The sequence below is a fragment of the Halichoeres trimaculatus genome, unplaced genomic scaffold (assembly GCF_033239565.1).
Source record: "Halichoeres trimaculatus isolate MK-OKI-2021-1 unplaced genomic scaffold, fHalTri1.1 fHalTri1_scaffold_14, whole genome shotgun sequence".
Classification (NCBI taxonomy): domain Eukaryota; kingdom Metazoa; phylum Chordata; class Actinopteri; order Labriformes; family Labridae; genus Halichoeres; species Halichoeres trimaculatus.
Genome location: NW_027437192.1, coordinates 13,126,145 through 13,152,905, shown reverse-complemented (window position 1 = coordinate 13,152,905; position 26,761 = coordinate 13,126,145). Strand labels below are relative to the sequence as shown.

The 26,761-nt window shown below is 39.8% G+C and overlaps 1 protein-coding gene across 5 annotated transcripts in view; it reads left to right on the top strand.

Moving 5' to 3' along the window:
- Positions 1 to 2,018: 2,018 nt before the first annotated feature.
- syngap1a (synaptic Ras GTPase activating protein 1a) overlaps positions 2,019 to 26,761 on the top strand; it is a 43,071-nt gene continuing 18,328 nt past the window's right edge. Inside the window, exons 1-10 of one of the 5 annotated variants that reach the window (XM_074686282.1) lie at positions 2,019 to 3,055; positions 3,137 to 3,325; positions 5,767 to 5,870; positions 16,289 to 16,377; positions 16,559 to 16,680; positions 23,741 to 23,894; positions 24,404 to 24,502; positions 24,628 to 24,888; positions 24,969 to 25,304; positions 25,411 to 25,555. In XM_074686282.1, coding sequence (XP_074542383.1) covers positions 3,036 to 3,055; positions 3,137 to 3,325; positions 5,767 to 5,870; positions 16,289 to 16,377; positions 16,559 to 16,680; positions 23,741 to 23,894; positions 24,404 to 24,502; positions 24,628 to 24,888; positions 24,969 to 25,304; positions 25,411 to 25,555 — 1,519 coding nt within the window. In that variant the 5' untranslated portion in view covers positions 2,019 to 3,035. The remainder of the gene's footprint in view (positions 3,056 to 3,136; positions 3,326 to 5,766; positions 5,871 to 16,288; positions 16,378 to 16,558; positions 16,681 to 23,740; positions 23,895 to 24,403; positions 24,503 to 24,627; positions 24,889 to 24,968; positions 25,305 to 25,410; positions 25,556 to 26,761) is intronic. The other 4 variants (XM_074686280.1, XM_074686283.1, XM_074686281.1 and 1 more) reach the window with 4 other exon arrangements.

The following is a 26,761-nucleotide window of genomic DNA, read 5'->3' as shown; positions in this document are numbered from 1 at the left end:
ACTCTGCAACATTATTTGATTAAAAGGTGTCAGTGCTTTGCAAATTTTATCAAGCCAGCAGTTTTGTTAGTCAACAAGAATGTTATTGGGTGAGACTTGCCAGCTGGCTATCTAGCTAGCAGTAAGCTATATTAGCCAACATTAACACAAGCTAGGTTATGTTAGAGCTAAAGGTTATGTTAGCTGTTTAGCGATGATAATAATAGCCAACAATGATGTCAGCTAAAGGTTATGTTTGCAAGCTAGGGTAATATTAGTGAACATTAACATAAGAACAATAAAGGTGGTGATAGTTAGCTAATGTGTGTTGTTAAGTGAAAATCTGTCAGTAACTTACCAAACCAGCTGTTTTAATTTGGCCCAATGGCTGAGGTTGCTTTGAAATTCTAATGAAAGTTTCTTTTTCTAAACTAATGGAGATGCACAAAAAATTTTCACGAATGAATGTAGCATGACCAAAAAGGCTGTAAGAAAAGGAAAATCATTTTTAGAGTTCAGACCTTCTTTAGTGCTACAAGGAAAGAAAACAAACTCCTCAAGCCGCTAAACAAGAAGACTAAAAAAATTTAGAGTGAAGATAAAATCCAACTGCTCCCTGAGGGATACCAACACTGCATTTCTTTTCAACACTTTTACTGTAAAAGAAAGTAAAGCTTGCTCCACATCCCCTCATGTCTCACTCAATCTTGACTGATGTTAATCATTAACACAAACAGGGGGAATCATTGACTCTTCTAATCTTTTGTGCTTATGTCAAAACCTTTATTTCAGTGTGTGTCTGTGGCTGATTTGAAGGGCCTGAGTGTCCTCTGTGCTACATGTTAATCTGATTTATTCAAGGCTTGATTAATCTGTCTGAAGCAATATATTTGTTCGTAAATATTGCTAATTATTTTGGGAGTGTGATTGCTGTGTACTGAAATAATGAAGCTCCTAAAACAAACAACAAACAAGATTTAGAAACTCTTAAGGGCCTCAGGGTTTTGAACTAAGTGGGAACTAAAGCAAGGTTACTTAAGTTGTTGCTTCAGTAATGCACATTTTCCCACTTTATGGAGTTACAGGTACCTTAGAGGTTCCCTATGCTGGATTTGGGGCTTTTTAAGGTGCCTGGGGATCCTGTTAAGAGGTAAGCTGTGGCAGGTCCAGCTGACAAAGAATAAGCTATTTTTGCCCACGTTTCCCCTTTTGTTTCCGTTCAGGTGCTGAGTCAGAATCTTGTGACTGGGGTGACCAGAGTTGGGCACTCACCTCTGCAGGGATGGCAACAAGTATGTGTGCAGGAAAAATGAAAAGCATTCAAATATTTACACCTTTTATTACCGCTCATACTACCAACATTAAAGGTTCAAAATAAGTCAGTTTCTTGTTTTATTTTTGCAGCAAAGTGGTAAAACTTTAACTTTTTCAGCTCAAATCTTGAAAGAATAAATGAAAGATGTGGGTTTAGAGTCCCCATTTAAAGTATTCAAGGCAGCCTGTTGCATGAAAGTCCAACTAGCTAACTTAACTTAAGTCCCGCCCCTGACAAGGCAAACAGCCAATCATTATTTGGGAGCAAAGAACATTGCACTGTGAAGTTACTAAGATAAAAAGAAATATATATGAACATAAAATGTATAAAATAAAAATGTGCAAAGGAAAAAGATGATTGGGGTGAATATTCCAATTTTATGGGAGGGCAATGGCCACCTCTTGCTAACCCCTGGATCTGCTCCTGCAAAATAGCTGCAATGGGACGTGAAAATGTATCTAACATTTTTTTTTGCAGTAGTTTTTATTTTTGCGTGTTGTAAAAATTTCCCAAACTAAAAGCCCAACAACTTTTTCTCATCATGCATGACCACTTTCCTGGCGTACAAACTTGATCCTTGTTACAGGCATATCATCCTCCTGCAGAGAGATTAAAACCCACCATTTTCAAGAAGTAACTCATCTGAACTTGGTCATATAGCCCACTCCCCAGCCTCACTCCTGTGTTAATCACCAGGCTCAGTGGGCGTCCGGCCGTCATCGCTGCGCGTTATTTTCGGATGTTACAAACTCCAGAGATGGTTGAGCGCGGGGCGGACTCGCCTGCCTTTGGAGGCGTTGGTTTCTGTTTCTGTCCATCTCGCGCGCTATCTCCACCCTCATGGGAGAGATTTCTCCCTTTTTACCGAGCATCTCTTTTTTTCTTAATGCTCTGCTGCTGCTGAAACAAAATTAGGTGTGACGGACGGACTGCACGAGCGCAAAGGACACCGCGGCAATTTTGGCACCGGATTCCCCCCCTCCACTCGCTCATCATCGCTATGAATTTCTGGATTGTGGGGACGTCGTTATGTCACGCAGGGTGAACTACAGACGCTTTCAAGATTAAATCACCCGAGCTGGAAGCGAAAAGAGCACGTTAAAATGTGCCAAAATCCAATATTTATCAGATGCTGCCGCGCATTTTCGGGCTTTTGCACGTAAATACCTTTATTGGACAATTATTTTTTACGCTTTTTCTGGTTTTGCTGCGCGTGATGTGCAGTAGGTTTCTGTGGTTAGAGTTGGTTTAGCCTACAGGCTTATCACCTTGATGATTTTATTAGCAATCAGCATGATTCACGTGCAGCTCACAGGTGAAACAATACAGAATCTGTCAGTGCGTCGTTAATCTCTGCAGAGTGTTTTAAATGTCCAGATAAGTGACACAGAATAAACTAATTGGCTCGATAGATCGTTAAACCCAACGCGCTAACAGTTGATATTTTTCCCTGGTCGTAAAGCGAAGCAGGGGCTGTTTGGAGTCACACGTGCCCAGGACAAACAATTAAGATGACAAAACCCATCTTCAGAAGAGATTGTCTTTATTACCGAGGAAGCTGCACTGAGATCCAGGATTTTACCATAGTTGGAGGACAGAGAGCTGAGAAAGAAGAGAGGCAGGAGGAGAAGCAGAGGAGAGCTGCTGAGCTGCACAACGGAGCCGAGAGGGAAGCCTTGGCTCCAGTGATGGACTGAGCAGAAGGTGACGGGAGCCCAGAGTACACCTGACAGAGGCATGTATGTACAAACTACAGCATAGGTGAGAGCAGGAAGGGAAGTGCTGCCCATGTTGAACACAGAAAATTGGCCCTTATGATTGACACACATCTGTCTCTCACAGAGGACAACGCCGGCCTTTTATTTGGAAACAGTCTCTCAGGTCTGCACAAACTGAGTCTACCTTTGTCCCAAAAAGTACCTGGAACCTCAACCCCCTCCTAAGTGCCCCGGAGGCCTACTGGAGTCCGTCTGCACCCACAGATGTTATAAGCTTTCAAGATTTCATCTCCAGGAAGTCCTATTATTCTGGGTAAGTGTTTGCATGCAGAAAGTAAAGTGACATATCCCACAGAACATGAAATGTATGAATGTCTTACACTGGTCAAGTTGCTAAAGCTGATTGTCCACTTTGAAGCAGGGGTGTTTTTTTTTCTTCAGCACAAGCAGTGAGGTGTGTATTGTGTTACAATGAAAGTCACTATCAGGTGCTCAGGTTCAGTGTCTGTGATGCATTGCAGGCCAAATGTCCTCTGTGAGAAGTTCAGTGAAAGTGGGACATTATGACACTGGTAAAAAGAAGTAAAACAATGAAAAATGTGTTTTTTTTTCTGGTTTTTCTTTTGGGAACTACTTTGTCAGTTTTTTTCATTGGAAATAATCTTTACAGGCTGTTAAGGGAATTTGGCACAGATGCAAAATAAGCTCTTGTTCAGATTAGCTTTGCTGGACTGTGACACTGCCTTCTCCACTTCCAGTGGGCTTATGGTGATTTGATCAGACCATTTATGGAGCTTTCCCACAGATGAAGTGATGATTACACACAGATTTCCTAATGAGCAGTAAGCTTTAAGTTTTTTCTCATTAATCTGCTTCATACATATCAAAAGTTTCATTATAATTGCATTTAAACCTGCACTGAAGTCAGTGTGGTGATGCCTCACATGCGTAAAGCTCCAAACAAGGTGTCATTGACTAATGGACACCAGATTGTCTAGGATATAATATCACAAGTTACCCCACGCTGGTGAATTTATTATTTATTTGTGTCAATATTAAAAGAGAATTTTAAATCAGCTCCCTGCAAAGACCAGGTACTGTCATTGAAAGACCAGTTTGATTGACTCTCATCGACTCCAACAAAAAATCATGCCCCTTCTGGAAAGGTCTAGTTCAGTTTTTCTAAAGGATAAGTGTCAATAACCACCATCCACACCTTGTTATCAAAGAGTGTCCCTCTTTTACTGGATTTCCACAGGGATGTGTGATTTCCGGTTGGTCAGACCTGCATACCATTCTTGATTTTTCAACACTCTCTGATGCTGAATTGTCTTACAGATTGTCCCCATATTAGCATTCAAAACACCCTGTAGGGGAAATAATGAAATGTCTGCAACTATGGGACTGCACACTTGTCAGAAAGAGATAAATCCGTCCCACTCTGACTCATTGGTCCTTGCAGAATTTCCTCTTCCTCTTCAGTATGAAATGCCTGTAAGATATAAAGCATCATATACACTTCTCAGGGAAACTGTTGGTTTAGCTGGAATGGAAGGGCAAGATTCGTGGACATCTAATCTTTTTTGGTTCCTCCTGATCTGTGGAGAATCTGGACTCCTTGCAGCTCTGCCACAGTTGTCATCTGGGAGCCTGACAGCCGGCATTGAGCGGATTCGACTCCAACACCAAGTTTTTCTGTCATAATTCTGCTGCTCCTCAGCCATCTTCAATGCAACGCATGGTGGGAGCTTTCTGTCCCTGCCAAGGACAGAAAGGCTTTGACAGTCTGAATTTTCTCTGAAGGAAAAAAAAATGCAGAGCGCTCATGTCCTGCAACCTTCTCAAAATGTTTTCCTTGCTCTGGGCTATGAATTTTTCTTTTCCCTTCTCATTTCTGTTGAGCAACCAAAGCATGAAATAATTTTACTCCTCTAGTGCTTCTTTTCCATCCTGAGCCTGTTGTCATTTAAAGCAGCCTAACAACAATCTACCTCTGTCTATTAAACTATTTCCTCAGTTAGGCAACATATATCACAGCCTTACTGTTGTTGCCTAAAATTGTATTAAAGCAAAAAGTAAGACTTACATACTAACTATCTTAGAAGAATTCACAAGAGTCAGTACTTTTGATACATTTTGGCAAATTAATGCCAGGATGAGCTAAAATTTCAATCAGAGAAGAACAAATGAGAAAAAACAAACTGATGTGTCAGTGGGAATGCTAATCAATTAATCATAGCAACAGCTTGTGGTTAAGCAGCACCATGACATTTAGCCCGCAAGGCTATGAGAGGCACCCATCTTCAGTTGACAGGAGTTGATAATGTGTAGTTTCCCTGGCCAGGGCCCTTTGGTAACATAAGAATGTTATGGTTCTCAAGTGATTTTGTGCTTCTTATATGTTATCATAGCATAAAGATTTAAATCCCAGATGATTTTTGAAAAAATAGGTTGTTGAGAAGCAGATGCTGTTGCTTTTAGGATGTGTTCAGAATCTTAAGATGCTTGTTTTACTGCTGAAGATGAAATTTGCAACTCAATTCATGACAGTTTTAGCCATGAGCTACATTTCTTCTTCAGTCAGAGAACACAAATATAGATTGATGTGTCCATGTTTTGTTTCATCTTTTATGTCAATGACGTTTTAATTTCATTGTACAATAATGATAAAATCTGGACTTTGTTGTTGCATGTGACTATTGGTCCACTTCTCTTAAAGCCTAAGAAAGAAAACCTTGTGTCTGTGCCATATAGCTGCATGGACACATCTTCAAAGTCGTGGCTGCCGCATCAAACTCAGTTTGGGTTGGTTGGTCAAGCGGAGGTTTGCTGTGGCGGACCTGGAGTTTTAACCCCAAGTGAGTCAGTCCGGCCCCACTTTGGTGGAAGTCTACTTTTACCCTCCTGTCATCTAACTTACCTGCAGCTTATTCTCCAGTCTGTCTCGCTCCAACATGACTTTTCTCTGTTATATCTATGTTTTTCTATGTTGCCCCCACCAACGCTACTGAAGCTAACAGTTAATAGGCGGTTTAACTCGCACTCCAGCCTCAGCTGTGATGTCCTGTGCTTTCTCTCTGACGTGGCTTTTTACCGCTATGAAATCTTTACAGTAGTGCCTCCATATATTGAGGGTATTTTACTGCTCAGTCCTCCAGCGGAGAATCTCTCACCCTCTGAGCCCTGCTTTGTCACACTGCCAGAGTTTTATTTTGACATCCTCAAGGTTTGATAGCGCCATTTGCCTTTTACTCTAGCTTTGATACTCTCAGAGTCTTCCTCCTCAGTATGCGCTCTTCACTTCTCCAGATGAAAGCAGACATTACTTCTCCCTTCAGGGGAAGGAAAAGAAATAATTTTCAGATTGTTAGCGCAGCTTGTAAATCTGTGCTTGCATTTAAAACATTAAGACCAACACATCACACGGCTTTGGAAAACAAACAAGAGGTGGTATCATATTAAAACACACACACTCATTTCTTTCCACTGTGTTCTGTGTGGTGAGATAATACAGAAAAATCATCTCAGAGAAAAATGTGTGAAGTGCTTGAAATCGCTGCTTGATATTGATTTAGACCATTTTTAGCTGTTTAATTATTGTCTGTTCATTTTCAAAGCTCACAATAATCTTTCTGAACACATTAGTGAAAAATGAAGGTAGTTTGATGGAGAGCAGTGCACAAGCTACGATCATGTTCCTATGGTAACTAGGCTACACTACCCTTGGCTAGCTCACACACACACACACACATACACACACACAAACACAAGCAGGCAGGCAGAAGGACAGGAAGGAGGGAAGTGGGAATGCTGGGAGCCGCACGTGATGAAGAGACTGCATTTTTTTGTTCATTTAGGTTGTTAAATACGCTTTGATGATATTCATATTTTAAAAATCAGGATCCATTAGCCTCAAAATGTCTCAGTGAAGCTGCTGTCAATTCTTATTCAGTTCCTCTGAAAGAAATCTGCCATTTTTTTCCACGCTGATATCAGGTTCTTTCCCATGGCCCCCTGGCGCCTACACTGGCCCTGCCTCTTTAACCCACCACCCACCTCTGCTTTCAAATACTGAAGCTCTACCACTTCTGTGCACTTTATATATTTACTTGATGACAGTGCTGCTTCTAAACATAGCTCTAAAGTGTCTCTGAACACAGTCAGAAGTGTCACTTGTCCCTTTTTGGCTCAACTTTTGCATTAGTGCCTCCATCTTTTCAGTGTTGTTGCTTTTAGTGGAGCTAGTTTGTCTTCTGGTTAGTTTGTCTATGACTGGTAGTGTAGTCACATTTGAGAGCCTATTATGGACTCCCTACAGAAGCAAATAATATTATTTAACCACTTGTTGGTAAGGATGGGTACCTTTCACATTTTAAATGATACGGTACCAATGCCCATACTGGTATTGGTACTCAACTGTACAAATTTCCTGTACTTTTGTGTGTATATGTGGTAATAAATTTGTTTCATAATGTAATCTAGAAGTTTTTTTCTAAAAGTTTAACATATTTATTTCTCAATGTGTAAACTTGCAATGCTGTGTTCATGTCCAGTGTGGAAAATTGCGTACTCTTCCACTCCCTCACAGTCACAAGGATGACACAAGGTACCTAAACATGGTACCATTTGATTTCACATGAACCCATCCCTACTTGTTGAATAGGCCTAAGTAGAAAAAACTTAAGCTGAAGTGTTCAAAGCTGCAGGTCCTCCAGCGGCCACTTGAAGGCTGGCTCTGGAAGTATCAGAAACCAAATAAATACCAGTTAAAATAAGCCAATCTCCACAGCAAAATAGATGAATAAATTCACTGCTTCAATTTTCTCATTGCTTAGTTTATTAGAATTTTGGTTTAAGAGTTTTGTATGATCAATATTAGAGCTCACTGAGTGGAGGGCGCCACTCTTTAGCTCAAGCAATAAGGCTCAAAACCTGCCTCAGCTCCACCTTTGTACCTTTTACTAAGTCGACCAATTTGGTTGAGTCATCATTCCCAATATGGCGATGAGCTTTAAGTCTTTGCTCCAAGACAGATGACGTTAGAGAGACTATGTACATGGATCACACAGTCTGTGTTATTGTCTATTGCATTGCATGGTTTCGCTTAGCAAAGTTCACTTCCTGTTCACACTGCATCCATTTTATGTAAAATAGAAACCATGAGGCCTCAACACTGCTGCTTGTCTTACTCATGGGCAGTAAAATCTAGCTAACTGTGTTGTGGACACACAGACTTTATTAGCAAGGGCTTCTTTACAATCAATCAAAGAAGGGGCTGTCAGATGGCTAGTCCCATTCTAGCTAGCTGACAGCCATATTAGCTGTAAGAAAAAAATGCTAGCTGATACCTAAACTTAACACGTCATTATGTATGTTGTTAAGATTTATGACAAGGCCATTTCATTCCTATTTCCACTTTTTACAGACTTTCATAGTAAGCTAACATTAAATAGTTCAAAGCTTGCGCTACCTGTTGTCTCGCTGTGGCCAATTAGTCATCAAATGTGTTGTTTTGAACTTTAAATATGGCCAGATTTGCGTTATTATTTGTATTGCTTATTGTCTCAAAGATGGTTCCTAGCCAAAGATTATATTAGAAGAAGGTGCTTGTTGGCTTTTATCTAAATTTGAAAATGTGACCAAGTTTTTCTATTGTTAAGTCAGAGTCTCTTATTTTTTGTACTTCAGTATAGCAGTGTGAAGGCATCAGTTACCCCTGATGCTGTGAGGGTTTTCTTCTGTCAGTCATGGCGGATGATTGTTTCGACAGCTCGCAGTTAATGAACAGCTTTAACTTTCTGCACACATTTGACCTGCCTGCGGTTTTCAACTGCCGTGATAGATTTGAGATGGCAGCTGAAGCATCTTTGACCTGATGTGCTCTGGCAGTTAGCATTAATTTTCTTTAACTAGCACTTCTAGAGTTAAGTGGTGGCTTTTAGAGTCGATCTGAACAAATGAAAGCCATAAATTTGTTTTTCTTTCTTTCCTTTTGTGCTCCAAATGAAAAATTTAAAGAATTTTAAAGAATGAACCTAAAACATACTTCCAACACAGACAGAACTCATCCATAAGACATCAAGGAAGTGATGTATTTTGCACGATATATCATACTTTCTGCGTTTTATGTTTTAGAGCAGTTTCCAAACCTTTTTTCCTTGAAGCCCCACCATCTATATCCGAAGCACTTTTAATATTGCAAGTCCGCAACAGTGCTGTAATCCCTCTTCACCATCATCCCACCTTTGTGCTTTCATATTGATCCCACGATGGTGTAATATTGGCATTCCAGTGTGTCATCTCTGATTGTGTTGTTGCGTCAAATGCAAAATCTATTTCTGGCAACTTTCTCAGGTCAAGCAAACAGTGTTTGATTTGAGATTGCCTCTGACCCAACTTGTGATCCACGCAGCTGATTAGCCCTGCGGTACATATGGGGGCACAAGAGCTGATAATGGCCTGATTAGCCGTTCCTAAGTGGTTGGTTGCTGGCATGATACTCTTTCTCATGGACTTTTTTTTCCTGATTGCTCTTGGCAAACATAGAAAACAGCAGTTATCAACAGTTTTCCATGCTACACCCTTATTTATCAAATCAGGTCATGACTGACAATCTGATCGTACATTGTGAACACTTAATTCGTGAGCTTCAGTTGTGTGTCCAAAGGCAGTTCCTGGTTCAGTGTGTGTGTGCTCCACCAACATTTACTCAGTGATACCGTGTATGCCTGGCCCTTCTCCAAGACGAACGGGAATACTCCATCACTGTGAGGACAGTCACAGCAAAATGAGTCGCACTCAGTTTTCCCATAAGGCTCAGTCTCACTCAAGTTGTGTAAACACACACACAAACGCACACAGATTAATGACATGGTAAGCAATCTGATTCAGCCCATCATGAGTGATTATAGAATACAATAGAATAGAATGGAATGGAATAGAACAGAACTTTATTGTCATTGTAACAAGTACAACAAAATTGAAGTCACAGCAGCAATCAAGAAAACAAAAGTAAGAAAGTGTATAGAAAGTGCAAAAAGGTCCATAAGAAAATAGATGATGACAGCTTGTCCATCATTCTCTAGTTCAGCCAGCCTCCACCTCCACAGGGTCCAGGACTGAGCTTCTCCGGTCATGCTCCATCTCTGTCTCCTGGACCCTTTCTGCTCACAGCAGGTGAAGCTCTTCCAATGTTGCGTTGGTGTCTGATGTCAGCTCTGTTAGCCATGTCTGAGAATGGCATGATGCTACTCTGCCTTCTGGTATTCCCTCTGTTGCTGGGTTAGCACAGCTAGCTTTTCCATCTTAGTGGAGATAGATCCCAATAACGATGGATGAAAGGACAGGTCCATGTCGTCACTTCTAAGCTCACACCTGAGGACCAGCACGTTGTCCTCACTTTGTGGGAAGACACCAGGCCTTGCACCAGTTAGCATTGACATGCTTCAGGCTGCTAACAGCTTAGTTCACATGCAAACAATGCAGCCATGGTTATATGTAGGATCTCCAGACAAACACAGAAGAAAAAGTTGTTAAAATATCACCGAAGACACAAAAAGTTTGTCGTCCATGACCAACAAATGAGCCACACAAAGTAATGATCCACTCTTAATACAAAAATTACCCAAAAAATTATAGTGATGACCAGAGATGAAAGCAAATGTTTCGACAAAGAGTGCAGAAAAAACAATAACAAAAAAGCTGCTTTTAATGTCTGATAATTATAAATAGAATCATAATTATTAATCTTTTTGCCTCAGTCTTGTGACATAAAAGGTCAACAGAGTAATACACCAAGGCTCCCCACTCCCCACTCCACAAACCCCCTTCCTCTCTGATTGGCCAGCCCTTTTGAGGCCTCTTGGGGGCAGTGCTATGGTCAGACCTTGGTGTTTGAGGTCCACCCCTTCAATGTGTTGTGAACCAGTTTGGAGATCCTTATGTGATAAAACAAGTCTTATGAAGATCCTGTGCTGCCTTTGAAACAGACTGTTTTGGCAGTTTACAGACAATTTTGGTGTTTTTCTACAACATAGAATAAGCAGTGGTTTAAAACTCTGTACACACATATTACCCCTCTTTAAGATTTTTAAACATCCTAAAGATTAATTATACCAAGATAAGTCTAGGAGTCAGACAACACTGATGCAGTGTTGATGCAGTGTTTATTTTTTATAGGGTATGCTGTTTTTGTTACTTTACAAACCCATTTTACTCTTAATCCCTGTTTGAGAAGTATTATTTTAAGACACATAAGTTGTCATTGTTGGAATGCTGGTTTAGCATTCAACTTTAAACCACTGTAGTTTCAGAATAAAGCCTAATAATGCTGCAAGCCTGTCTGTGGACTGTCACGTATAGTGCAGTGAAGTGGCATTTTTCTGTTATGTAAGGTGGCACAATGTCAGGGTATGATGGGTGAGTTAGCAAATGAATTTAAATGGTAGAGGAAATATCCAAGTATTATTAAACTACTGTGTAATCTTAATATGGAGTGATGTAGTCGTAGCCATTACCAACATGTTCTTCATTATAAGCCAGCGCCTGTGCTAATAGAGTGTGTTCAGTCACTCTTCTTCTTAAAAACATCATTTAGTAAAATGGATTTTGAGGCATTTATAAAACTAATTAGTCGCTTTTGGTTGGGCTGCTTATGTTGACATCACTTAGTTTAAGTGATGGCTCATTTTATCCTTCCACTTTACCCATAAAAATCACTCCAGAGAAAGGAGTGGTTTAATCAATCTATTGAAAAGAAAGCAAAGTTTTTAAATATGTATTAATAGAGAGATATATGGTAAAGGTTGAGTATGTTTCTCCTCCTCCCACTCACAGTCTTCCTCTCTCTGTCTTCCTCTCCCTCTGTATCTCTGTTAGCTAGAGGCTGTTGCCACCCACACACTCCATCCTGACAGCAATTTACATTCAGAATAGCCCATGTGAACGCATCCATGTGTTCTAATGTGTCACGTTTACTTAAAGAACCACGTATTACAAGTGACTGTTTTAGTGGCAGATGTGTTAGAGACCAGAAACATGTTTTATACTCCTCTGCGGGGTCATTCGATCCATCCGTGTAGCTCTGCTTCTGATGAGACACAAAGGAAGCTGTAATATCTCCTTCAGTACCAAAAGACTCACCTCGTGGGCAGCTGATAGGTCTTATTAGTTCACTCACACGCATGTTAGCAGAACCACAGCGTTGTGCAGCATGTAGCTTGGTGTTTTATCATCTTTATTGTGCTGTTGTGTGCCAATATCTTCTACAGTTCAAGTACAAGCCCTTGGAGTTGTTTCCATGGATACCAAACAATTAGCTGGGATTCAGAATAGAAACCTGGAGAGTCGCCTATTTACAGGCTTTGGGAGCAAGGAAATCATAGGATGACAGAGTGTCTTAATTCTCTGTTGCAGAGGGAGAAAGCAGCTCCTGAGGGTAATGGGTAATTTCTAAATAAATAGCTGTGATGGATCAATCGCAGACAAAAATAGAAGAGGAGAATGGAAACCAGCACGAGACACTGTCACGTTTTTATGTTTAAAGCACCAAATGTGTCAGATTCAAAGGGATCTACTGGCAGAAATGCCTTACAACAAGTGTGCCTGCATGTTTTTATTGGTGTATGAGCGCCTGTAAAAGTGTTTTTGTAACCTAACAAAGAGCCCTTTATATATCCTGAAGGAGCTTGCTGCGTGTCACCTATAGAAAGTCTTCCTTTCCCACAAAGTCCTGCAACCATCAAAGCTTGCTCTATAAATTTAACCCTTCTTACTCTCACTGTTCAACACTGAAACTAACCAACCTCAACCAACAAAGGCAACAGCTACCAACTAATCACAGGCAGGGTAAAGATTTTCATGCCTTCACACAGTTTAGACTTGAGCTGCCAGAAAAGGTTCACATGAGGACTTATCAGCTGGTTGCATTCAGGCACCACATGTGTGGACTTCAAGTAATCTCTTTGAGGGTGCTTTTAGAGAGCTAAGCAGTAAATCTGTAACATGTCAACATCAGTTTTTAAATGTGTGGTGGTGGATTTGGTACTGCAGTCATGTTTAACATGCATCAAAGCAATATAACAGCAGAAGAGAAAATAACTTTATATTACAAACACAGGCTCTTCAATATTGTTTTTTTTTTAAAGTGGGGTTAGATTTTACCTTACCTTTGTCATTTGAAATGGCATCTAGTTGGAAAAGTAGCGAGATAATTAGACTGATTTAACTTTTTATTTAGTTCAAAATCTTATTATGTCACCTTAAATGGAGGGCTGTCACTATTATGATATTAATTCTGATGTGATTCAGGTCTGAAATGATCTGCCTTTTTTGAAGCATGCCAATTGTCCCTTTCTGCACACTGTAGTAAGGCCAATACCTTGTCTCCCTGCTTCCTGCTGCTGCCCTGATTGAATATAACACCTCAGTGCTTTTGAGTGACACATTTTACTTTGAAAACTTGCAGTTGAAAAGTTAGAGGCAGTATGCGCTGAGGTCAGACAGAATTAAAATTATCACAAAAGTGCTTTAAGTTCTAGCTACCACCTTTGAGCTGAGCATACAGGTGCAGCAAATCAGAATGTCAGTGGGCAACTGCATCACAAAGGTGGCAGAGCATGATGTTGAAGTTTGAAAAACACTACAGACCTTTGGATGAAACACTTAATGGCTGTCTCCTACTTTTGAGTCTTGGTTTGAGACCACACTGGTTTAGTAGTTTAGCATTTTTTTAAATAATAATGCAAAGGTTGAGTAAAACACATTTCATGTCATTTATTTGATTTGAACAACAAGTACTGGTAAAAAATAATGTCAAACAATTTTAACATGGACTTAAAGAGTATTTTAAAATTCAAAATAATGCCTTTTAGGCAATAATCTAACTGAACTTATTCTGTTTTAGACCTCTCGGTTAGAATAGAATAGAATAGAATAGAATAGAATAGAACTTTATTGCCATTGTAACAAGTACAACGAAATTGAAGTCACAGCAGCAATCAAGAAAACAAAAGTAAGAAAGTGTATAGAAAGTGCAAAAAGGTCCATAAGAAAAACGATGATGACAGCTTGTCCATCATTCTCCAGTTCAGCCAAACTCCACCTCCACAGGGTCCAGGACTGAGCTTCTTCAGTCATGCTCCATCTCTGTCTCCTGGATCCTGTCTGCTCACAGCAGGTGAAGCTCTTCCAATGTGGAGTTGTTGTCTGATGTTAGCTCCGTTAGCCATGTCTGTGAATAGCATTATCTACTCTGCCTTCTGGTGTTCCCTCTGTTGCTGGGTTAGCACAGCTAGCTCGTCCATCTTATTGGAGAAAGATCTTAGTTCCCAATAACGATGGATGGAAGGACAGGTCCATGTCGTCACATTCTTAGCTCACACCTGAGAACCTTGTTGTCCTCACCTCCTTCTCCTCACCTTGTGGGGAGACATCAGGCCTTGCACCAGTTAGCATTGACATGCTACAGGCTGCTAACAGCTGAGTTCACATGTAAACAATGCAGCCATGGTTACATGTAGGATCTGCAGACAAACACAGGAGAAAAAGTAGTAATAATATCACTGAAGACAAAACCAGTTTGTTGTCCATGACCAACAAATGAGCCATACAAAGTAAAGATCCACTCCAAATACGAAGATTACGAAAAAGAGATAAAATAATTACAAAAAATGGACTAAGAAGAGAGAGCTGCTGCAAAAGGCAGCCATAGCCAACAGGGCGGCGCCCAGCAACACTCAGTGTGTAACAGTTGTCACCTTTTTGCATGTTAACTAGTGATTTAGGGAAATGTGTTCCCAGGCTTAATTAGCTTGAGTTTGATGTTCGTTTGCTTGTTTGGGAAAACTGAACTTGTGGGACAAGAGTGAAGCTAGGAAATAAGACACTTCAGAATCTGTTCAGAGGTAGCTTTTTCTGCACACGTCTCCTGTAGTTTTAAATACCATTTCTGACAAAACCAAGGAAGTCTACCCTCTGCTAGCATGCTTATATACTTCATGACCTGCTTTAAAGAAAACACCTCTGACACCTTTGTTGTTGTTGTTCTTGTAGAGAGAACGATTTAGAAAAGGACGTGTGGGGTTACTCCTCTCAATGATGATCCATCTCTTTGTATTGACTTCATCTCTTCAGCCAACTCGTGGTCGTGTACATGAGGCATCAGATCTGTTTCCCTATGGATGGCTGTCTATACTTTTAGAGATCCATCACCATGTTCCAACGTTTGCTCAAGCTCACAGTCAGACAAAGACTCCACAGTTCAAGATGACTCAGTTGAGCTTGTTACTTATTTAGACCATGCAAGAGGCCAATATAGCTCTCGTGTCAGTATCTTTTTTTGTGTCGTTTTCTCCTGGCCTCGGATTTAAAGTTTTTCCTTTTGAAGGCTGATGCAATGCGTCCAAGTGTCTATCAGTCTGTCGCACTGTTCTTTGTGCTTTTTGGAGGCTGTAGCTGTCTGTCCTCGTTGGTGAGCTTTGCTTACACCTACTTTTCTGCATTGTTGATGTGCTGGTAGCTTGTTTGTGGTTATCATGTGTTTGCTTTTTCAAATACTACCTGCTTTTTCTATTTGTGGCACAAGCAGCTGCAAGCTAATGCAAAATGAAACAACATGTTGAATCACAGTAAAATGGCATTCCCAGCTGATCATGAAGAGTATGAGGTCCAATATTAAAGAAAGTCACTAAAATAAAAAAGGGTACAAGAATTTGATTATTTTAATACCATATCATGACTACATAATCAGTTGAGCTATGTTGTATCCTATTCTTACACCATTGTCAGAGCCCTTTTAAGCTCTTAATAACATTTTTTTCAATCAAAGATGAATTAAAAAGTCTAACTTCCATCAAATTTGGTTGATTATAGTCTTGGATAAAATTTTATATAATAAAGTAAAAAGTTGTTGTAGATTTTATACTTTTTAATTATGTGACTAACACTAAGTGAATAAGTATGCAGATTTTTGGGGGATTTACACAAAATAACAAAAGTACAAACAGTAACTTAACATGCAGCATCATTTTAATCTGAATCTGGTAGTTTACACAGCTCATTTTTTAAACCTCCTTTGCTTTTCAACTACATTATTATAAGTATTAAGATTAGGAAAGAAACCAAAATGACATAAATAAAGAAAATAAAATAGAAAAGCAAAGTGAGGAGATTTAACTCCTGGATTTGAATACTAGGTTGAGTTTTTTGTTTGTAATGTGTTCATATTTCTGGATTCCTCTCTCATTTTATGTTTTTGTATGGCCCTCTCCTCTCATAGACCAATCACGCAGGGCAAGTTTTGCCTCTGTACGGCAGTCAAGTATGGAAACTCCTCCAAATGCCACCCCACAGCCCTTCAGACAGCCGGTGAGTGCTGCACAGTCTGTCACGCTTTTCCTCATTCAAGTGTGGGGCATACGTTAGCTTTCTGCTCACATTCACTTCTCTATCCTGGAAAATGACAACGCACTTTATTCCAGTGGTGGAGACGCAGGATGTGCTCATGTGAACTGTTTTCAATTCTTATTTTTCTTTATGAAATGCTCAGAGTTTCCTCAATCGGAGGTTGAAGGGCTCCATCAAGAGAGCGAAAAGTCAGCCCAAGCTGGACCGGACCAGCAGCTTCAGACAAATGATTCTGCCCCGGTTTCGTAGTGCCGACCAAGAGAGGTAAGTAAGCTTTCTTGTTTGAACTGTTCACTCAATTCAGGGTGGTGCTATAGTTTTCTACCTCACTTACATATAAGCCTCGGGAAAACCTGTCTCCCTACCAGCACAAATTTAAGATGCATCCATTTCTGAAGTCCCATATCAGAATTCAACAGTCATGCTGGTTGTATGCACGTCAAGATCAAACTGAAATTACGTGATCAGACAAAATAAAACACAGAAATTATGACAGCAGTGACTCTTTGTTCCTCTGGACAATCATCTTGGACTGTGGGAGGAAACTGGAGCACATTGCAGAAACCCACACAATGCCATGGAGAACATTCACACTCCTTGTAGACAGAATCAGAGACCAATCATAATTTGATTTTACTTTTGCACAGTGTCATACAAAGTGCTGGTAGGTAATTAAGTATTTTTAGCACATGTGAGGAACATACGTGAGCTGTTGACTCTGATAATCAAATCTGCCCTTCGCAGATTGTTGAAACGCTGCTTTGTGCTTTGAGTGTAACTTCATTATGCCTGCTATGACCTGGTTGATACTTCATGGAAACCTCTTTTTTTCTGCCTTGGTTTTCATATTTTTCAGACCTTCAGTCAGAATATTGCTTACTTTGATACCCAGCTTTCAAAGTTCCCTCTTCTTTTTGGACAAACATGATTGTATACTAATTAAAAAAGCAGGATCTTGATCTTAGCAGGTGTGATGATGGTTAGGAAATTTGATGTAAAATGAGGAGCTAAAGTTATTGACTAACAGTTAAGAAAGGGAAAGAAGGACCTCTATTTGCTTTTTTTTCCCTAGCAGCCCAAGCGTTTCGCAGCATAACTAAGGGCTGGCAAAACCCAACCCCAGCTCTAACTATAACCTTTATCGAAAGGAAAGTTTGAAGCCCACCCCTTAAAGGCGAGAGGAAATCACAATAATACAACCAAGAGAGAAGAGCAGTGTTTCAGCATCATCCTGAGACAGGATGTAATTTTTGTCTTAGTGCATCGGGAAAAAAAATGCTGTCCTTGAAAATTGTTGGATGTGGGAGTTAAAAGACAAATCCTGATCAAATGTAACTCCCAGGTTCTTCACAGTGGTGCTGGATGCCAGTCTTATACCACTTAAAGCAGTTATATCACCAGAAAAAGTTTCTCTGGGCTGTTTGGAGCAATGTTCTGTGTTATGCTCAAGTTTAAGAGCAAATCTCATCTGTTCATCCGGGTCTTTATAACTTTAGGGCATAATGCTTGTTGAATTAACCCTATAAGGCTGGATAACAAGATAACGAGAAAATTCTTTTTTTTTTAACTTGTTCTTTTCTTATCTGAAGTACAACAAAGGCTGGTTTCACCCCAAAAAAAAACAACAGTTTTCCACCCCCCACCCCCCCCAAAATAAATAAATAAATAAATGAATAAAAGATAAATAAATAAATAAATAAATAAATAAATAAATAAATAAAATAAATAAAAAAATGAAATACAAGAGAAAAGAGTAAAAAAAAGTCTTATCACGACTGTGTCACTGTCTCCCCGTACTATAGGGACACATATTCGGTTTAGTGTAACCTGCCTGAATTTATCTGACTTGCAACACATTGTTACTCTCGTCATCTTGCATCTTCTTCTCATAATCTATGCTGATCTCCCATCCAAAGAGAGCACTGTCATAACTAGAGATGGACAAGTACTGGTATTGAGTATCAAGCCATTACAAGCTTTATTTTAAGGTACTCCTGAAGCCTACCAATACCACCAAAGCTCAAGGCAAAAAAATTTACAAGGTGAGATGTCAACATAAAAACGACACAAAATAAAGTTGAGTTAGCCTCCTTTCCAGTAGATGGTGCTACATTGCACGGTTTGACCATAGACAGTAAAAAATAAATGACGTCCTTTTGCTCGGCTCAAAGTGAGGTAGTCACAAAAACAGCTCCCCCTGGTGGCTGGCTGTAGTATAGGTTAAAAAATCCAGCTATGTAATGCAGGGCTTGGAAAATGTGTCGGGAGGTAGAGTCAAAAAGTGATTAGACTCTCTCTCAAAAAAAAAAAAAAATTTTGTAACTCGGCTCCACTCAGATTCTCCCAGAAACCATCACTGTCTCTCTGCGCAGACTCTGGCTGCGCCTGTGACGGGGGTATTTTGGCTTCAAAACCGTACAATGGTAAATGGTGGAGCCACGCTGTCCACTCTATAAACAGTCTATGGGTTTGTCACCACGGCAAATGTGGTTCAGGCCCTGTTCAGGCAACATGAATGAGGCAGGAAGAGTTAACAGTTGAAGTGTTTTTCGTTGCACTTCAGTTTATTAAAAACAAAATAAAAATAAAACTCTGACAGTTGTTACATTTACTTTTCACTTCAATTCGTCAAAAACAAATGGCAAACTCAGAGAGAGTTGTTTGTGTTTTATTTTGGACTTAATGGCAGAGTGACTGTGCTGATTTTGTTCAAAATGATCTGCCACTAGTAATTGAAATTTTATGTAGCAAAAGTACTTGTGGTATCGGTGAGTACTCAGGAGTACTTGTACTGGTATGGGTCTAAAAAAATGTGCTATTGAACATCCTTAGTCATAACAATAGTTTACGAGCTTGATACCGATGGACAAACTCTACCAAACCTGGCCTGCCCATTAAAAACATAAATGACGTTTATAGACGTCACTGGCAGCCAATGAGTCAATAAATTAAATTATGTTGTCTTGATTTTACTTCTACTTTTCAATGTTTTATGGGTGACTTGTCACCCAGTGCCGTAACAAGATCCTTTTTCTTTACAGGTCTCTTATATCATGACATTTACGTTGGAGTTATCCTGGGGGGACACACTTTCATGTGTTCAAAGCAGTGCTGTCTCAAAGAGCTATTTGTGTTGTTTGTGGCTGAATCATCACAATCTGGATGATCTTAAATGCTGGTTGGAATCTAAGTAGTCCAGCTGATACTCCTCCACACTGTCTTCTTCAAAGCAGAGACCCCAAATTGAAGGACGTTGCCATCAGTGACGCATTTGTACATGATTCAAGCTTGTCTTTTTTTTCCCAGGGCCTCCAGGCAGTGACTGAAGGTTTTTATTTAATTAACATTGGAAGCAGCACTTCAAAACATTGTACCCTATCATTAGATTGCTACAATTAGAGGCGTGATGTTGTCAAGTGAACTGTAAATGGATTTTCTGAGAGATGTACTACATGCTGAGGACATATCATACAGATTAATCAGGGTATATACATGTGTAGGATGATTTTTGATCATTTTTACCCTTATAGAAATCATGCAGGGATTAAAACTTGTCTATTTTGACAAATTGGTAATGGGAGTCAGTGTGCTTGAAACTTAAATAACGTTTTATATTCGAAAGTCTGTCGAGAAAAACAACATTACGCCCACATTTATCAGATGAGCAGGATATTGGATCATGGCAGGATGTGAAAGCTTGCAGCTCTTGGAGGTCCCATGATGTGCTTTTTGTTTCATACCCTGACTTGAGGTCATGTCCCATAAGATCCGTGCTTGCATTGCGACCAAATTGTTATGCAGTCTTTGCACAATCCAGTTAGTTTTTCACGAGGGAAATGTAAAGAGTGGCAGAAAGTAAAAAATGCAGTGCTGACAGTACACTTTGCTCTCACCACAGGAGATGCATAATGAACATTTTTTGGGCCAGGTGTGGATGTCAGAGACTCAGAGATGTGAAATGTGTCGTTTACAAAGGGATGTCAAGAAATTCTTTGTTCTAAAATGCAGGGTTAGCCAAAGCAGTAGCCCAGTTCATACGGATAAATGAATTATAAATAAACCCAAGGGGGTTTGGTGGAGCCAGCACTGGTGTGAGTCACTTAATAGTGTTGGGGTTACAGTGACTTGGTGCCTCAGTCTATGTGCGTTCCCCTCTAACCACAGCCTTCCTCCTGCTCCCACCGCTGCTTCAGACAGCTGCCTTCACAGCCTGGTTTGAGTCCTGCCCACACACGCTTAATTCACTTGGTAGTGTTAAGTTGACTTTGCTATAAACCCTCAGCATCTAACTTCACACTGTAGCTTTCTAGCGCAGCTGCTCTGCCTCTTCTGCCAAGTCGGTGTACCGAAGAATTTTTGATCCACTGTCAGCTTCTCAAAGTAGATTCTTCTCTGCACCTCTCAGCAACATTAAATCTGCTCTTAAATTAGTACTTGTTTTTTTCTGCATAATTATCGAGTGTTGTCCTCAAAGTTGCACCTTGCTCTTTTCCTCCATTTTCTCTTTTCTTATTCAAAACCGTGTAGCATTCTAGCTCCAGGTTTCAGTGTGGTATGTCGATTGTTATACAAAACTAGTTCCAAAAAATTGTGCATGAATTATTCAACTTTTTCGAGGTGAAAATTTTTCAGGTTTCTCAGTGGGAGTTAAATAAGAAGATTGATTCCACTTTCTGGTTTCTGTGCAATTTGAGGTAGAGCCAGCAGCTTACAAGCTAATGTAGCATGAAGGCTGGGGACAGATGGAAAAAATAAGAAAAGGACATTTTTTTCTCACAGTTGTTTTATTGGCCTAGAAAATACTCCAGCACATAAACCTCTTGTAAAAAGATGGATTAATTATTAAGCTCTTTTTAGGGCTGTATTTTTTTTTCTAACATAGTGAGTATATAGAGGGATTATTTGTTTATCAACAACGGTGGATGCTGCGCACGCAACTTAGGTGCAGAAGCACTGCAGAGTATAATGTTTTGTCAACCAATGTGGAGGGGTTGACCACCATAAAACACATTTTTAAACTTATCATCACTTCGATGGACGGTAAAATGCTCTGAGGTTTGTGAAATAGCAGTGAGTGAACAGAAGAGATCAGCAAGTAGACAGATATTAGGTGGACGGACGTTTTTAGCAGAGAAACCAGCATGTACCCAGAGAGGAAACACAACTCTCACTCAATGCTCATGACTGCATTATCCGTGGACACTTATCAGACTGTGACAGACCAGGATGTAAACATTGTTTCACAATATTCCCTTATTTTACTTTGGTCATAAAATCTGTTTCTGTTCATCATAAGTTATAGGTTCACTCATTATTTACTGTCCATACTGAGTCCATGTTTGGTCAGAGCCTCATCCCCAAACCTACTTTTTCATTGAATAAACAAAGTCAAATCTGTATTTTGAATATCAGCAGTTACTATTGCTTGTTTGCAGTCAAACCCGGTTGACCGAGGTTGGATAAAGACGGCACATTTATTAACATACACGCAGACGTCGCGGGTGTATCAGTGTAAAGTGTGACCCTGTTAACTGATGACTCTCAGCCGTTGTCACGGCTGCCGTTGGCTGAAAGTCACCAGTTAGCATGGTCGCTATTAACGCCGAAACACCGGTTGCACTTTAACGGTCGAAACTTGACAGAAGTTTTCTCTATCGTGTAGTATTGTTTTTGACAGCTGTCCACAGAACAACCGAACATTTTGATGCTTCTAACAGGTTGAATTTATTGTTTGAAAAACGCCAACTCGTCTGAATGAATGGAGCTAAATGCTACTGATACGGTCGAGATGCGTGCGCATCTTTATAATGACGTAGACTGATAAGCCCGCTATATTTTCCTGCTGTGCTAAGTCTCAGCTGCTTCAAATTCTAAGCTAGGCTAACAGCTTTTGACTGCAGCCTATAATTGATGATTATTAATTGATGAATTGAGAACAGTATCGAACACCCCATTCAACTTTTGGGATACACACACCAATAAAAAACTGCAGATCTTCACAGCTAACACACTGACTTCACAATGAGGCATTCCAAATAAATGGTAGGAGAAACAATGTGTGATTACAAGCTGCTGTTTGAGGGCAACTTAGCAAAAAGACTGGAATCAGCAAGCTAGCTTGCCTGTTTTATAGTCAATAAAGGGGGTATGCCTGCCATTATTTCACAAAAAACACGTGAAGTCTTTATTTAAGGATAATTATTTACCTCTTAAGTGCACTGGAAGGCTTTCTTTCAGCAGCCATGGTAGGTGGCTCTCATGTTTTTAGTATTTATGTAAGCTAAGCTAAATACCTGCTGGATTCTAGCTTAATATTTGATAAGTAGAAACAAGAATAATATTAAAGTCATGTCTAAAACTGAACAGACAGCAAATTAGTTGATTTCCTGAAATGTAGAACTGGTGCTTTCACTGTAGTGAGGTAAGCTAGCTGCGGCTTTTCTAAACATGTCCTTAACAATGCTATAGTTCAGCTAAGTACTTGGTTTAGCACAGTAGCTATAACTTTATATTTGATGGAGAAAAACGAGTGGTATTGATGTCTTGTCTAACTCTTGGAAGAAAAGTGCATTGTAAGAAGTTATTTGAATTGTAGTTTTGGAATATGAAGAGGAAAAATTGGACAGAAGCAGACTAGCTATGCCTGCTTTCAGCCTCAATGATCAGTTAATCTTCCATCTGCTGGCTTGAGCTTCATGTTGTACTCGAATCTAGTGCACAGGAGGAGCAGGGCAGCAATTCACTCATATGACTGTGGACGCAAAGGGTTTCATTATTTTAGTTTTTCGATTGGTCCTCTGACCTTATTCCACTTGAGTGACAGACTCCCCTCACCTTTTTGCCTCCATTTCCACAGTAACCTTTTCTTGAGAGAGGAGCCCTCTTCCAAAGATTACCCTATGATCAGTCCTCTGTGCCTTTTTATACCTGCACTTCTTTTTTGCTGACTACTGCTGCTGATGTTGCTAGTCTTGGTTTGTATTTTACTTATATTACACAGTAGGTAAAACTGTGGGCTGTTTCCTGATGTGCAGTATGAGTCACATGAGTATGTCAACGACCTAAGCTGCAGGAAACCAGAACTGAAAATCTGGTAGTCATATCTTTCCCATAAACTCATTATAAAAGGATCAGATCTCTAAAATCAGCCAGAAATAGCAGCAGTGATGCTCAAGGATTACCGAGCTGCAGTGACTCATTTTTTTTTGTTTTGTTTTATGAAAACCTTTCTTTGTGTAAAGAACAACACAACCGACATACAAAGGCTAATGTTTATCTGAATTTGGAGAGTTAAATAGATCTCTTCTTCTTCTTCTCTCACCAGGACACGGTTGATGCAGAGCTTCAAAGAGTCACACTCGCATGAATCCCTGCTTTCTCCTAGCAGTGCTGCGGAAGCTTTGGACCTAGTTTTGGATGAAGACGCCATAATCAAACCTGTCCACTCCAGCATTTTAGGACAAGAGTACTGCTTTGAGGTGCTCTTGGCTGTTCAACCTTTATTCTTTGAGTGGACTTGTTTTTAAAATTAACTCCATACATCTTTGGCAAAATAACCCGAGTAAATCATTTTTAAGTTTCCATAGTATTCAAAGACATCAGGTGCAGATGCAAAGTCACTACTTACCTCTGAATTAGACAAATGAAGCTTCTTAGTGGTTAAAGGACTTCTTGTTTAAAAGATTAGCAGAGTGATTAAAAAATTAATAGAAAAGGATTCCTAATCACATAATCCTCTTTAGTCTGATACCAAGTAAAGAATTTCTCTGGTTGCATATTATAAAATATGAGAATTTTCTGTTTGGCTCTTGCGACTAAATTTAATTTCTTTCATAGACTAACGAAGCTCTCTTAAAAGGCTGTTGGACCAGAAAGTTAATAAAAAAAATCATCAGCAGATTTATTCCTTGATAAAACAAAGTGCCTGCAGGACTATAATTGTTAATTTATGATGTTAAAAATTCTAAAAACTTCATTTTTTCTTCAGGTAACCACAAATTCAGGGACAAAATGTTTTGCCTGCCGTTCAGCCTCAGAGAGAGACAAGTGGATTGAAAATTTGCAACGAGCTATCAAACCTAACAAGGTAGAGACAATACATTTTCTTTCACTCTGAATGGCAAAAACACCCTGTGACCTCGTTTCGTCACAAGATCCAGGGTGTAAAGTTTTGAACCAACATGAATAAGGACTGTTATAATGCAGTAACAGGACTCCCCGTTTCGTTTTCAGGATAACAGCAGACGGGTGGACAACGTGCTCAAACTGTGGATCATTGAAGCTCGAGACCTTCCAGCCAAGAAACGCTACTACTGCGAGCTTTGTCTGGATGACATGCTGTACGCGCGCACCACCAGCAAACCCCGAACCGACACAGTCTTCTGGGGCGAGCATTTTGAGTTCAACAATTTGCCTACCATTCGTAGCCTTCGTTTGCACCTGTACAAAGAAACAGACAAAAAAAGACGCAAGGTAATGCTTCCTGTTTGGCTGTAAAAAGGTCCCGAAATGATTGATTAATCAGTTAACCTACATTTTGCTCATTAATCCAGGAGAAAAGCACATATCTCGGCCTCGTCAGCATCCCCATTTCCAGCATCACAGGCCGGCAGTTTGTCGAGCAGTGGTACCCGGTGATCCAGTCCAGTGTGTTGGCCAAAAGTGGCGGCGTTGGAAGTGCCAAAGTGATCAATGCCTCACTGCGTGTTAAATCTCGCTACCAGACAATGAACATCCTCCCGATGGAGTTGTACAAGGAGTTTGCAGAGTACATCACCAACAACTACAGAACACTGTGTGCGGTTCTGGAGCCGCTGCTGAGTGTGAAAAGCAAAGAGGAGGTGGCGTTTGCCCTGGTGCACATCCTGCAAAGCACAGGGAAGACAAAGGTGAACAAGTCATTGGATATGTTTCCATTAACGATCACTGTTTTTTCCATCACTCAGCTCTCTGCATGCTTTTACACCCTTACTAAAAAACGTAATCTCTTCTCAGGAGTTCCTGTCGGATATGGCGATGTGTGAGGTGGATCGATTCATGGATCGTGAGCACCTGATCTTCAGGGAGAACACGCTGGCTACAAAGGCTGTGGAAGAGTACCTCAAACTGATAGGTCACAGATACCTCAAGGAGGCTATCGGTGAGTTCGCAGACTCAGCTTTCTCTTGTTATCTCCAGCTGTCTGGATGAAGACCTTACTCTGAGCTTTGATGATGTATGTCAGAGCAGGTGAATTTTTTTTATGCTGAAATTGTTTTGACTTTTGAGATACATTTTTGACATTCTCCCAAACTGCGCTGAGTGTGATAGCAGCATATTTCGTGAAACTTTGAGACAAGCGTCTTAGTTTCACATCAACAGACTGGATATGGGTTATATTAACATTTCTGTCACAGCTTTTACATAACTGTTTTTGGGGTGCCCATTCAATTTAAATGGCAATTTTTTGATAGCTTGGGTTTTGGCCATTTTAAGTTTACTTTTTTAAAATTAGAACATATGGAAAAGTTGAATAATGACGATGTCTAAAGACTTTATCAGGAGCCATACTTTCCCAAAAAATGTACATCACGTGTGAGTCAGTTTTTAAGATTTATTCAGGGGATCTTATTTTCCAACCAAGTTTATAAACAAAGACTAAAATATAGGACTTAAATTAGAAAATAAATAAATAATAAAAAAAAACCCATCATAATTGAAAATTGTCAAACAAAAAATCTCGATACTATAATACATCCTTGTTTTTCTCTCACCTCCACTCAAAATAGCCCCTTCTCAAAAAGGTGGTACTTCACATTTTGACTGATGTGAATTCAGAGAAGTTTGACAGGATTGCTTGCACTCACAAGGCCCCTGGAAATGAAAAAAAAAATCAGTTGGCCATTCTGTGTTTTCCAGTAGAGCTCAAGTGCTGTGGAATTGTGGGAAATATTTCAGTGCTAGATTTAATGTGATGTAAAGAGACTTGGAGTTTTCCAAAGCTTGATATGGACAGAAACGCAAAAGTCTCTTGTGGGAATATTTTACTGAATCTACGCCATTGATTTAATTAAATTTTTGTCCTAATTTTTATTTGTTATTGGTTTTAGATTTTTGTATTGTATCAAATTCACATCAACAGCAATGTGGTATCAGGATTATAAATTGGGCATCGACCAATCTGTTCTCCAGTTAACAGCAATGAACGTTTAAAACCAATATGAGTCGATCACTGCTAATGATTATCCTGTTAATGCCTTAGTGACATTTGATCCCTCTAGATTCCATTTGCATTTATTTTAATAATTTTAAACCCGAACGCACATTTATGTGTTCCAGGTCCATCAGTGCAGATGAAAGGTGTTTA